Source organism: Passer domesticus, chromosome 1, assembly GCF_036417665.1.
Source record: "Passer domesticus isolate bPasDom1 chromosome 1, bPasDom1.hap1, whole genome shotgun sequence".
Taxonomy (NCBI): domain Eukaryota; kingdom Metazoa; phylum Chordata; class Aves; order Passeriformes; family Passeridae; genus Passer; species Passer domesticus.
This window is the reverse complement of record NC_087474.1, coordinates 67400513-67413656: the sequence shown is the minus strand read 5'-3', so window position 1 is coordinate 67413656 and position 13144 is coordinate 67400513. Positions and strand designations below refer to the sequence as shown.

General features: G+C 43.0%; 1 protein-coding gene across 1 annotated transcript; it reads left to right on the top strand.

Moving 5' to 3' along the window:
• The first annotated feature begins 10025 nt into the window (after positions 1 to 10025).
• On the top strand, positions 10026 to 12517 carry HSBP1L1 (heat shock factor binding protein 1 like 1). The gene is made up of 3 exons (XM_064422304.1): positions 10026 to 10070; positions 10172 to 10238; positions 11095 to 12517. Exons 1-3 carry the CDS (start codon positions 10026 to 10028, stop codon positions 11205 to 11207), a joined length of 225 nt encoding a protein of 74 aa, XP_064278374.1. The 3' UTR covers positions 11208 to 12517.
• The last annotated feature ends 627 nt before the right edge of the window (positions 12518 to 13144 follow it).

Genomic DNA, 13144 nt, shown 5'->3' with positions numbered 1-13144 from the left:
ATTACACAAATACCCAAAACAGCCTCCTATGTAGACTGGGTGACCAGAGATAACATTGAGACTTAGCTTTCCTACAAGGAAGTAGCAGCTTTGCTACTGAACAAAGCTCTATTCCATTACACAGACTTGATAGTTTGATTGTTAAATTAAAAATACACAGTTGATGTTTTGAACTCTGATTCTCGGATGAGGATCTTGAAGTTCCTGATGTCATCACATCTGACTCACTCAGAGAGACTATAACAATCCAATTATGTATAAACTGCATTATTTAAAACATTTTATTATTTAATGGCTCATATTTCATGTATCACTTGTGCATTATCATCAGGCAGTTATGCCACCTTCTTTACATGCTTTCCTTGGAGCCCTTAGCACATTATTTTTCCTTAAGCACAATGGTCTAAATAAACTTCAAGTTGAAAATAGGAGTAGCCCAGGTTAGAAAGCCAATTTTTGTTCATATAAATGCAAGTATTTTGAGAGATCATGAAGAAATTGTCTTGAGAAAACAGGTATTTTGAAGTTACCTAAGTAGAAGAAACTACCCAAGCTGCCACCAGATCTCCAGGTTAGCTTCCAGAATTATTCCAGGAAGCTCTTAAGTCTATTCAATAACGTATACAATATTCAGATTCTAAAATACTCAACTGGAAACAGACAACTGCCTAAACATAGGTTCTTTTTCCTTACTTGAAACTGTAAGGGCAAAAAATGTGAATTACAGCTCATTGCTGTGTGAACACAGTCCAGTTCAGGTCACTAAAAAACGCCCTAGTTGTTCAGGAGTTAATCCATGGATGTAAGCTAAACTGACCAGTGACACCAGACACTGAGTTGGAGGAGGAATGACAGGCTGGCTGAACTCCTGGGGCTGAGCAGCTGCCAGCATCAGGAAGGGACTCTTCATGTCTCAGGATATTCTAAAAAGCCAGGCTCAGTTTTTTTTTAGTAGTGGTGCCATCCTGAGGTGCTTGCTGCCTCCAGTGTAGCATCCTGCCTGGCACAGGAACACCCAACCACAGCAGACCCAGCAAGACTCAAGTAGGAGAGTGTGCTGGAAGAAATTTATCTAAACCTGAGGTGATAACAGGTGATTGAAGTCTTGCCTCATCAAGGAAAAGTTCCGCAACCTGCAGGTCTGAGTGCAGTCACACAAGAATGAGCCTTGTGAGGCTTCATATGAAAGCAGGTTTCTTTCTCTGGGAGATAGTAACTGAGATGGAGCTCAGAAGGACCGCCCTCGTGATGTAAAAGCAGAGCTTACCCTAGAAATAGTACTGCTTCACTGCCAGACAGCAATCCTCTGTTTCAAGTGAGGAGAAAAAGAACGTGTATTTATTTTTTCATACAGACTGGCAAAATTCTCCCATTAGGACAAAAATTCTCTATTTGCTAGAACTACATTACCCATTCTGAAAACAGAAGAAGACAAAATTGCACACCAGGTCTTTGAAGACTAATCATTTTAGGACATCTGCTGTAGGAGAACTGAAATTGATTATGTCAGCAGCTCTAGCCACATAGTTATGAACTAGCTTCTAGCAGTTAACATTTTGGTAACAACGTAGTCTCCAAACCTCCAAACACCACAAGAACTTTGATTTATTTCAGATTAAGAAATCTGATAAGAAATGTTCCTGTAGTATCTTTGGGTGTGGTTTAAGCAAGCTGAAAGTGACAAACAGACATGGGATGTTTTCAAAGGGCTTTTAACTTTAATGTTGGTAGAGGTAGTAAAATTACTACATAAGGTTTAGTTTTTGCAAATAAGTCCACTGACTTTGAAAAAGTAAGCACAGCCCCATTTCTAAACTTGGTTCCATATGGCCATATTCCTACCAGGACTACACAGGGACCAACAGGACACAGGAATGAAACACACAATGGACCAGTTTTATGACAAGCTTTAAAAATCTCTTTGCAGCTTTTTACAGGAGGAGGAGGACAGCTGTTGGTACTTCACTTGTAGTTACTGCAGTAGCAAAAATAGCAGATTGCTGCAAGTCTCCCAACCAGTCTGTTGTTCTGTCAATTGATTTTTACAGATGAGTATTAAAATTATTTTATATTCTACATTAAAGAAATGCTGTTGTGCAGAAGCAAGCATATGAAGTCCCTGCAAGACCCTGCTAAAGTGCAGATAAGCTCTAAGTTACTTCTTGAACACACTACACAATAAAAGGATAAAGTGAATCCCTATGGTAGCCAAATTCCCTTCAATTATCACATTATATATCTCACTCTACAACTAGAGCCATGGGGACATTAAAAAGAAATATTCACTGTACTGTTCATAAAACAAGTAAATGGGTCTTAAGTGTCTTGAAATTGGCCATTCCTACCATAATGTATTATCACTAAATCAGCTGTCCTCTTCTCCATTTTTTGATTCTTTTAAAGCAACCCTGCTGCAACTGGCGGTAGAAGCTGCCTGCTGGCCCCTCCTAGCACTGGTGATCCCCTGTTTCAGCAGCTGATGGGTAGGATGAAGATAGCATTAATAGGAGATACAGTTTTATTGCACATCTTCACCACTCTTCCATTTTTCCTTCTGAGCTGGTCTTTGCAAGCAGAACAGTGAATATCAGCATAAGTAGAACACCCACCTGCATGCAGAGAGCACGCTCTGTACTTCCTACAAGGAGCTCTGACAAACATGCCCAAGCCTACAAGTCCATCCCTGGGCAGTAGTCACATGCTTTGCACTGGGGAGGAGGAACCACGACCATGGAGGTTGATGATTAGACTCCTCTCTGTACTTGGACTGCTACCATCTCCACGGACAAATGGAGAAAAAGCCCTAAAGCAAACATGTCAGAGCAGGAATCAGCCTGACAGCTGGCAGAGATACATGAACCCTTCTTCAAACCATTACAGCTTTGTAAACAATGGGCAAAGTTCAGAGTGGGGAAATAAACAAACAGCAGTCCTGGTTCAACTTCTTACCTGAGTAAGCAGCTACACAGGTAAGAAGTTGAACCGGGACTGCTTAAACCACAGCCTGTTCTTCTGTCAAACAGGTCCAGCTGGCCGCAATTAATTCTTCCCCACCTGCTCTTGGGATGCCTTTGGTGTGTTCCATGGCATCAAGGTCACCTCAGCAGTTGGCTGTATCAGAGGAGTCCATAGACAGTTCCCAGTCCACCTGCATATCCTTGCCCATGTCCAACAATGCAGCCAGAAGTTCTCACCTCAGCAATCTTCAGGAGCAGAACTGCTTTCTCTCAAGAAGCTATGTAATAGAGGAACATCTCCACAAATGGGATCTGCACTGTGTGCCATGGCAAAGTACCATGCAGACTCCATTCATCACTGATCCAATGCATGGTGCTCAGCATCAGAAGGGACACATTCTTTTTCATTTCATCTAACTAAAATGGCTATTTTATTAAGCTGTTTTTTGTTGAACCTTTCTTGACATGATGTAGAAAGAGCTCTGTACCATCTCACTCTCTCATGCACTTCTCCCTGGAGCAAAATGCTCACTAATTACAGGATCAATTGTGTTCCACAAGAAGCTGATGATACTGGGGAGTGAGCTGGGAAATAAGGTGTGGGTGGGCTGATCCTAGGCAGCAGGGAAGCCCCCACTGCCACTTGGTCACTCACTCCTTCCTAGAGGATGAGGAAGAGAATCAGCAGGGTGAAGCCATGGAAAATTACCTATGGGTTGACATAAAAGTCTTGTAGTGAATAAAAAGAACATAACTAAGTGATGCAAAGTCAACCACTCGCCACCTCCCACTAGAGACTGGTGCCCAGCCAGTCTCCAAGCAACAGCTACTTTGGAAGAAACTTCCTGCCCGCAGCCTGCTTTTATTACTGAGTGTGATGCTGTGGGTCTAGCACGTCGCTTTTATCACCTAGGTCAGCTGTCCTGGCTGCTTCCCCTCTCAGCCTCTTGTGACCCCCAGCCTGTTTGCTGGGGGAGAGGACAGAGTGAGAAATAGAGGTGGCCTTGATACTGTGCAACCAGATTTCAGTGCTGGCTAAAGCACTGGTGTGCTGCCAGCACTGTTCTAGTCTCAAACACAGCACCGTACAGCTCTGGAAAAAGCTGACTCCATCTTAGCCAGAGCCAATACAGGGCATGAGATGCAATTTGGGAGATCCTCAAGCTGGCTTTTTTGCAGAACAAGTGAGGGTACAAATGCAGTGTCCAAAGTGTCAGGAGAACTATCCTTAGCCTACTCTGACTCATTTTGTCTCTACTGTGGAGTAAATAAGAAGCAGAGAGAGAAAAGAAAAATGACAGAGAAACTACAGCTTCATCATGATTCAAAATACCACCAAGTGACCTGGAGTCAGCACCCAAACTTTTTTCTTTCTCTGTTCTAGGACAAGGACAAAGTGCTCCTGGTGGCATTTACACATTGCAGCACACACTGGCTTGTTTCTGTTGGATAAGCTCAACATCTTTGGTACACTGAAAAACAGAACAAAACTAAATTACCATGAGCAAAGAGTGCAGAATGGGGAAAAAAAACCCCAGACCATCTTTATTGCAAGAGTAATACTCGAGTAGAAGATAATTTAGACAAGACAGACACAAACACTGCGAACTGACTTTTCTGAAACCCCAAGGAGCTGCAGTTACAGGTGTTTTTGCTTCTGCTTAATACAGGCTCTATCCCAGAGAGAAAATTAACATCCTCCTGTGTCGTCTGAGCCACTCTGGCCAGCCCCAAAAGTGGAGCAGCTTTAGGGACCCATGCCACTGCACCTCTTCCCCAGTTGTGGAAGGCCAAATCTCCAGCGTTCTTCTGCTCAGCTGACGCTTGTGCTACCTATGCTGGCAGTGTCCCTTGGCACCCTCTGGTGCCTCTGTGCCCTTGTAATTTCAGATGCCTTTTGCTAGGCATGCTTGGAATATGCACCCAAATGTCTCCTGCTGGCAAACACCATGTGGAACACTAAATGGAGCTGATGTGGGAGGGCTTCCAACATTACCCAAGCGGCATAAAATACCTGTCATAACTCTTAGCTCCTCTCCTCTTCCACAAATGTCTCACAGAAGAAGCAGGCATGCCACTGCCAGTCAAGGTTTCAGTCTTAAGAGCATATTTGTAAAAGATCTTTGTTTCAGATGAGGAAGAGCAAGGTTTTTCTCACAAAAAAAAACCAAAAACCAAAAACAAAAACAAAAAAAAAAAAAACCAAAAAAAAAAAACAACAACCCCAAAGATTACCACACTCTTGGCTGTTTTTATTACTGTTATTGCTCACTGACCCACATCTTGCTGTTAGAGCATGTGTCATACACCCAATTATGTTCTCCAGTGTTATTGCCCATTTTTGCCCAAATCAACTCACATCTTATGCAACCATCCTAAGTGCTTTCCATTAATTCAAGGTGAATTTAAACTGTCTGTACCAGTGAGACACTCCAGTTGCCTCCTCTGGGAAAAAATTGTGTCTGAAGCTGGAAAGAAACATTAGCATAACTGCAGTTTGGTCACAGGAAATTTTACCCAGAGTTCTTTACACCTTCTGGAAATGCAAAATGGGCATTTTCCAATGAACCACTCCCTCCTTTGCCCAGCTTCCAGCCTCTTCAGCACAGGCTCTCTTTGTCAAATATTTTAGAAAAATACTCTTTCCATCACGCATCACAGCACATGCCATGTTTAATATCTGTGCACAAAATGCACATTCTGCTCTGGACCACGAGGTCTCTGGAAGAGCCACAGCAGGCTGTGGCATCTGAACATGTGAGGTCAGCTGCCTGTCCTTGTGCCACAGGGGCTGCCCATCCTGCCATCACAGCAGAGCCTCACCTGTCACACACTGTGTTTGCTTCCAGAAAGCTCCTCTGTGCCCGTGTGAGGAGCAAGGCCACGGAGTGGTTTGAACACAGCACCCAGATGCAGTGCCAGGCATGCCAGCAGCATGCCACCAGGCCAGAGAAACAGACCCTGCTCCCTCTCCCACCAGGGACAAACACCTCCAGCTCCCTCCTGCAGCCTTTCAGGTGAGCTGAGTGGTGAATACTCCTTCACCCTCGCTATCCAAAGACGATGGAACAAGGCTGGAGCAGGAAAAAGCATGAGAAGCAACATCTCTTACCAGTCATGTCTGGGAAACATAGCTGGAGATTTCTGGATCAACACATAATAACTCAGTCAACAGCAGCTGGGCGGGTGATTTCACAGGGCTGTGAATTACACAACGCTCTTCACAGAGCCAAAGGATGCCACCACCCACTAGACCAGCCTCCAAAGTCACCTTTCTGCTGCTCCTGCATTTATCCCAGTGCAATATGCTTACAAGAAAAATTATACCCTGTGTTCTGTTACAGCTGCTTAGCAGTACATGATGCCCAGAGCATGCACTGAATATCTGATCAAGATTATCCTTAACCCGTTCAGTTTTCTTTCTGTAGATACTTGCAGAAAGGGGCTGGCTGACATATTTCACAATAAGGGGATTTGTGAGCAGCAGTGCCAAAACAGAATACTTTTATTAAAGATAGAGCACCTCCATCAGGGATCAGGTTTCCAACGGCTGGAATTACCCTTTTCAAAGATACAGAAGCTGAAATTTGAACCATGAGCAAACACCCAGGCTTTTAATATTCTCCTCAAACGACTTTGTCTTTCAAAGGAACAACAGCTGTCAGACACCAATGACCCACATGCTTTTTTCCCCTGCCTGAGGCATGTGCATTCCACTCACCGCGTCTTTCCATGCTTTTAAATAACAACTTGTTGGTCTACTGATGTTACCATATGAAAGAAAAGCGATGCCTTCACCAGGAAGTACTCCAGTGGAGAAAGCTTTCAGTGAGCTGCATTATGCTGAATCAAAAAGATTGGGTAAATGTCAGAGTTTGCTACCAGAACCATCATCACCATTTGGGATTGCTGCATATAAAAGCTGATGACCTAGCAAAGCCAGATGTTTTTTTCTGCACACTGTGTCGCTCTGAATCACTACTGCAAAGTGACACAAGAGAAGCTACCTGAGCTACCTGACCAAGCACAGCATGACTCAAAGACCCAGCCCAACAATTTGTTAGCAAAAGTACCATGATTGTGCTGCAAGCACTAACTTGTATCTAACCCTCTTCTCTTCAGAGAAAACTTTAGTATTGACCATACCAATGCCAGGAAGAAAAAAAGCAAACCCACAAAATTTGCAGTACCATTTGCATCCTGCCTTCTGATCTGCAGCCAAAGAAGCTGCCACGTTGACCCAGGAGCGTTTGCCTCCTTGTCTCCTTCCAGGACTAAATTCCTCTTTTCTCTTTTATCACACATGTAATATTCAGCTTCTCTTTGAGATGCCCTCTCTCTGGCCTCACCTCCATTCCAAAGCAACCCTGAGCCAGACATGCTTGGAGTGTGTGACCAGAGGATTCCTGACCCCTGGTATATAAAATCGTATTTGTCAGCAAAGAGGAGGGAAAGAGGCTCTATGTAACATGCAGACAGCAAGGGTAATGCATTTCTACATCAGTTCTGTCTCACCACACCCCAGCCTTTTACAGCATGGCAGTGAACTTGGAGCTTAGGCTTTATAAATGTTTCAACATGCTTTTATGTCCTATCCTGCTACTATGACTTCTGCTTCCAGCAGTGGAGGAACTGGAATTTCCCTAGGAAAGAGCAAGGGAAACATGCTTTGGATACCATTTCAGTGCACACTGTGAAGAGTTCATAGCACAAGTCTGCAATACTGAAATAGGATGGAAGCAGATGGCACCCCAGCCTCGAGGTCACCCTAATTTTATTTTTACTTCATCTTCTTCATATCAAAAAGACATATTTAGACAAAGTGACTAAAGTCTAAGCTTTTTACTGCAAGAAAGTAGCATAGAGCATATTTTGGAATGGAAAAATAATTTGTTGTCAAATCTTCTCTTTTGCTCCTTTCTCAAACCTCCTCAGGACCTGGTTTTTTTACTCATTGCCAAAATGAACTTCTTGCTATCCTTTTAGTAAATTAAGCATTCTTATTGCAGTAAATACCCTTATGAGCACTGGTGGTTTACTGGTTCTCAGCTAGCCCTCTGCTTTTGAAACAAAACAAAACCAAAGGGTTTTTGCACAGCTTCACTTAGCCCATGGTGCATGCCCAACATGGACTATGCTTTTAAACTATGGCTCATCCTACATCCCCAGATTTCAGGCCCTGGAAATGTATGCAACAGCTCAATTCTGAACTTCTAAGCCCTCTGAGAAGGGAGAGACTAGAGGACAGCAGAGCAAAACCAAGCATGTTAGTTTTATCATAAGTAAATCCATTGTTAAGCAAAGTCTGTGTGATCTTGTCATTTGTCTCTTCTATTCGTAGGCTTTCTGAAGTTTTCCATGGCTACTTTTAGCTTTAAAGACACTCCTGTTTTCATTTCATAAATCCAGCTGTGCACTATTGGCCTAATTGAGCTCCAGATCTGAACTAAGAGGGCCATTCACATCAGATGCTGAGCCCACAAAGTAAAAGGAGACCTTTGAAGGGGGAAATGCATGGTATTTTTCAGTCTCTTTCACACTTTTCATAGCCTGTCCTTCATTACTCTGCCAGCTGGATACTGTATTGTTTTTCTGTTTTGACCACACTGACCTACCTCACAAAAATGAGGAGCAAATTATAGAAAACCTTTATCAAGTCATGCTTGTTTTCAGTTGAACTCTAACCTGGTCATTGCTAAAACGTGGCACTACAAAGATGTAGTGGGATTCCTGTGAATTGGTTGGCTTTATAATGCTTGCTCCACTGCATTTCCAGCTGGTTCTTTATCCTTGCATGCTCTTCACTACGAATAGGACTCTAGGGCTTTGTTCAAGATAACTGGGCACAAGACAGAGCCACTTTGACTACCTCTGGGGGAAAATATTGCTGCATGAGAGAGAAGCTTTTGTAGCTCTTCTGCAAGGAGGGAAAACCAGGAAGACTATGGCTGTTATCAGAATCAAAAATGCAAAAATACCACAGCTCTACCTTCTACTACTACCTAGCCTTAAAGGAAAGAATATTTATGATCGACAAATAAACAGATAAGAAGCACCAATTGTTCTTTTTTAGATATGCAACAGAACAAAAAGGCTGTATGGTTGGAGCTAGTGACCACATACAAAAGCAAACCCTATCTACATGCATAATATTGTTGAAATTCTTTATCTAGAAGCTTTCTAGAGCAGTAATGCTGCTAGAACACTAAAGCTTTGCAAAACATGATTGATTTTTCTTTCTACAACGAGGACTACCTGCAACAGAGGGAAAAATAAGGCTGTACAGAGAAGCTACAATTACGGGAAGCAGGTAGCAATGCAGAGGTTTGCTTTGATGCCAGAATTTCACCTCAGCCATTAACACACCCTCTCAAATGAGGTGGGGAAGGTCAAGAAAGAAAACAATTAAGTTTATTACGAAAGATTCTAAGTGGTAGGCTTACAGCAACTGAAGTAATTCCCAGCTCAGAATTTTTTTGTGGATGAAGACACATATTTGGCATATCTAGCATATGTAATTACTCTAAGTAATTGACTAAGGTAATTCATTGCCCAACAGTGATATGCTCCTAACCATGCAGACACAGTAAACTGAAAACCTCTTCATTTACATCAGGCAACAGTCCCAGTATCCAGAAGAAAGACACCTCTGTAATAGATGCACTGGAAGCTTTTTGACGCTATGCAGCCCAAAAGCCAGGGATGACCTAGATGCTGGTCCTGCAAGAGGCACCACGCGACTCTTGCTGATGCCTTTGATGTTGTCTCGCTCGGCATTGCAGTGCAAGGAACTTCAACCACCACGGTATTTTTACCACTCCATCTCACAAAACTAATTGCACGGGGGAAAAGGAAGCAGACCTTTAAAATAATAAAATTGAAAGACCTCTTAAGATCAAACCTCGGCATCCTTGTTTAGTTACTGCCGCGCGGAATGACGCTTTCTCCAGCAAATGGAGAGCGGGTGGGTACGGGCTCCGCGGCGGGCGGGGCCGTGCGCTCTGTGCCCGCCCCGCCGCGGAGCCGGAGCCGGAGCCGGAGCCGGAGCCGGAGCCGGAGCCGGAGCCGATGGCGGCCGCCGAGCCGCCGGGAGCCGGGGAGCTGCCGCAGCTGGTGAGCGGGGCCGGGCGGGGTGCCCTGGCTGCGGGGCTCCTGCACGGCCGGGGCCCCTGCCTTCTGCTTCCCCTGTCTTTATTTTTCCCCTTCCTCCGCAGGCGGAAAATCTGCTCTGCCGGCTGCAGGAGAATTTTGAGGCTCTGACGGAGAAGTTGACGCTGAGAAATATCCTCTTTGGAACGTGGGATGCCGCGGCTGGGGCCCCTGCACGCTGGTGGGTGTGGGCGGGGCCTTTGCTTCTAACAGCGGGGTGGGCTTCTTCACTAAACATCAAATTAGCGTAGAATGCGTGATGTGGGTCAATACCTATGACGTAAAGGCACCTGACTTACCCCGGCCTGTTTATAGATGACTTTTTCTAAGAAGGAAATCCTAAAAAATGTTTCACTGCAAGTAGCAAGGTAGTCAGCAATTCTGGCTTTCAAATACAATAAGCATCGAATTATGTGTAAAGATTCTGAAGGTGCATTTAAAAAAGCATTCATCTCCAAAAATGCAACTCAGACAAGCCACAGTTTAAAAGCAGCTGTTGGCCTGAGCATGACAAGGCAAGCCCTCAAAAGAACAAAATCAGACCTGAAGGGGCTCTGAGCTTTCTTGTATCATGTGCTTACAGAAATTACCTCTGCTTTCTGAAGCATTTATTAATTTTTTTCAGAAACTTAACCTTTCAGGAAGCAGCTACTTCCTGAATTATGTTTGAGTAGCATTCATATTCTAATTCTGTAGGTTACCTGTATGACCACCTTTAAAGAGTTCCTCAGAAAGAAAACAATCTTTCACACAGTTCACTCATGAGTATTTGCAAAGGCTTTTGATACTAAGAATTTGAATGCTTATCGGTTGTAAGAGAAGGAGGGATTGTATTCTAACACACCTTGTGCACACCTTGTCCACCTTGTGCACGCTTCATCTTACATTAAATGTGAACAAGTAAAAGACTGGCACATCTGGAAGAAAGAAGAAAAAAACTGTAAAAATGTAGAACCCTTATTTATAAAAGTTATCTTTAACTTTTTACTGGAAGAAATGGGCGAGCGCATCAGTGACCTTGAGACGCGTGTTGCTGACCTGATGACAGAGGCTGGGGTAGAAAACAGCGATGAAGAATTGGGAGTAAAGACACTTACTTAAGTTCTTCTGTGTTTTACACATTTCCACTTAGTTTTGAGTGGTGGGCAAGTAATGGTGTTTACATATTTAATATACCTGCATTTTCTTGGATTTGGAAGTGTACTTTTTAAAAACATATTTAATATACCTTGGAAATTTTTTTTTGCCAAGAGACAAAGAACATGACCACTTTTACAAAAGAAAAACTGCATCTTGCTGCCTCTGTTCCAGCTGAGTGCAATATACAAGGGGGCAGTGCTAACTCACCCCAGTGTGTAAACCGAGGCTGTCCATTCATACTGAAATGCGTGTGGTTTGAAGTGTTCCTGCCCCTCAGGTATGCTAACCTAGCTGAGGATGCTCGCTGGTGTAAATTTATGTACTTCTGCTTTTAAACCTGCTACAGCTTCCCAGTGTGCCTTGCAGCGCACCTCTCACACGCACTCTGCACAAACACAGCAGTAAACTGTAGTCAATCACTTCATCATACAAAATCATACATTTCAGGATTGTGTTCTGGATTTTATATCTGTCTCTTGCAAATGCCAGCCCCCTCCCTGATGGATGGCTGACTCTGTGTTCTTATTATTTATAAGGCAGCACTGCTTCCGTGTTCTGTGGATGCAAGAGATGTTGTCTTCCTGTTGTTGCACACTTTCCTGATTCAAATTGAGACACATCAATTATTCTTGTCATTGGAACTTCTTATGCGGTGAAAGACAGGGATGTCTGTAAATATTCTGAAGTAATTTAGGTATCCATTCTGATGCCTTTTGCACAAGGTACATAATAATTTTCAGAAATGCAGAAAGACAGTCCACAAAGATGTATTTAACTGTCCACAGATCTTCCTATCTCCACGCTGAATCACATTCATGAATAAATCACTAACCTACTTATTCACTGTATCTTTGCAGCACTGAAATGAGGATGTGTTTGAGGAAGATTAAGGGCAGAACAGCATAGCACTGACTCCGATATTTTCCAGTCTAGTATCACGCTAAAAAAAAAAAGTTAAGGGAAAACAAATGTGTTTGTATCATGTCATAACCTTAAAAAAAATTTAAACTATTGCTCCAGGAAAAAAATAGAAAGCTGGGTTTGTTCATATAAGTGGGGCACTGTATTTCCTGGAGCTGAAAAAGAACTGTTAGTTTCAGAGACAGCAAAGCCAGTTTTGCATAGAAAATTATATTCTATATAGTGAACTTATCCAATCACAAATGTTTTCAATGAATGAAAATGTATTTATTTTAGTATTAAAATAGTAAGATTTGTTGCCTTTATAGCTTATATGTTCTTAGAATAAACCATTCTGTACTGAAAAAATGGCAGTATTTGTAGGCTACAATTGCTTGGTTACACAAGCCCAAAGCTGTGTACACCAGTGCAGGTAACATCACCCAGGTATTTCTATTGTGACAATTTCAATTCTTTAATGTTAGCTGTTTTGATGAAAACAGTTTATTTTATTTAAAGACCTGGAAATAGATGAATTCCACTTACCAGGCATGTCCAGAAGAAGAAACTGGTAGTCAGAAAACAGGACATCTGCACTAAATTTAAGGTGGTTGTACACCAAAACATTGGTACTCTGCAGGGAAGATTTAGTTTGAAATGTGATGGGATCCTTTTACCATAAAAATGGAAGCTGAAGCATTGCCAGGTTAACAAAATACCTCAGCTAATGAGGGAGAAATGCTTCTATTACAGCCTTCATTAATATCAAGAATTCATTCCAATTAATGCTTTAATCAGTGTAGACTTGCACGTACTGTCAGACTGGGGGGAGAGATTGGTATGCTGGAGGACAAGCTGGAGAAGTGGGCCAACAGGACCCTGCTGAAGTTCAAAATGCCAAGCTGGGCAGGTGTGAGAGCATGGCTGGCACTGCTTTGCAGGAAAGGGGTCTGGAGGAATGATTGATTGAGTGAGCAGGGTGCACAGGCAGCAAGGGC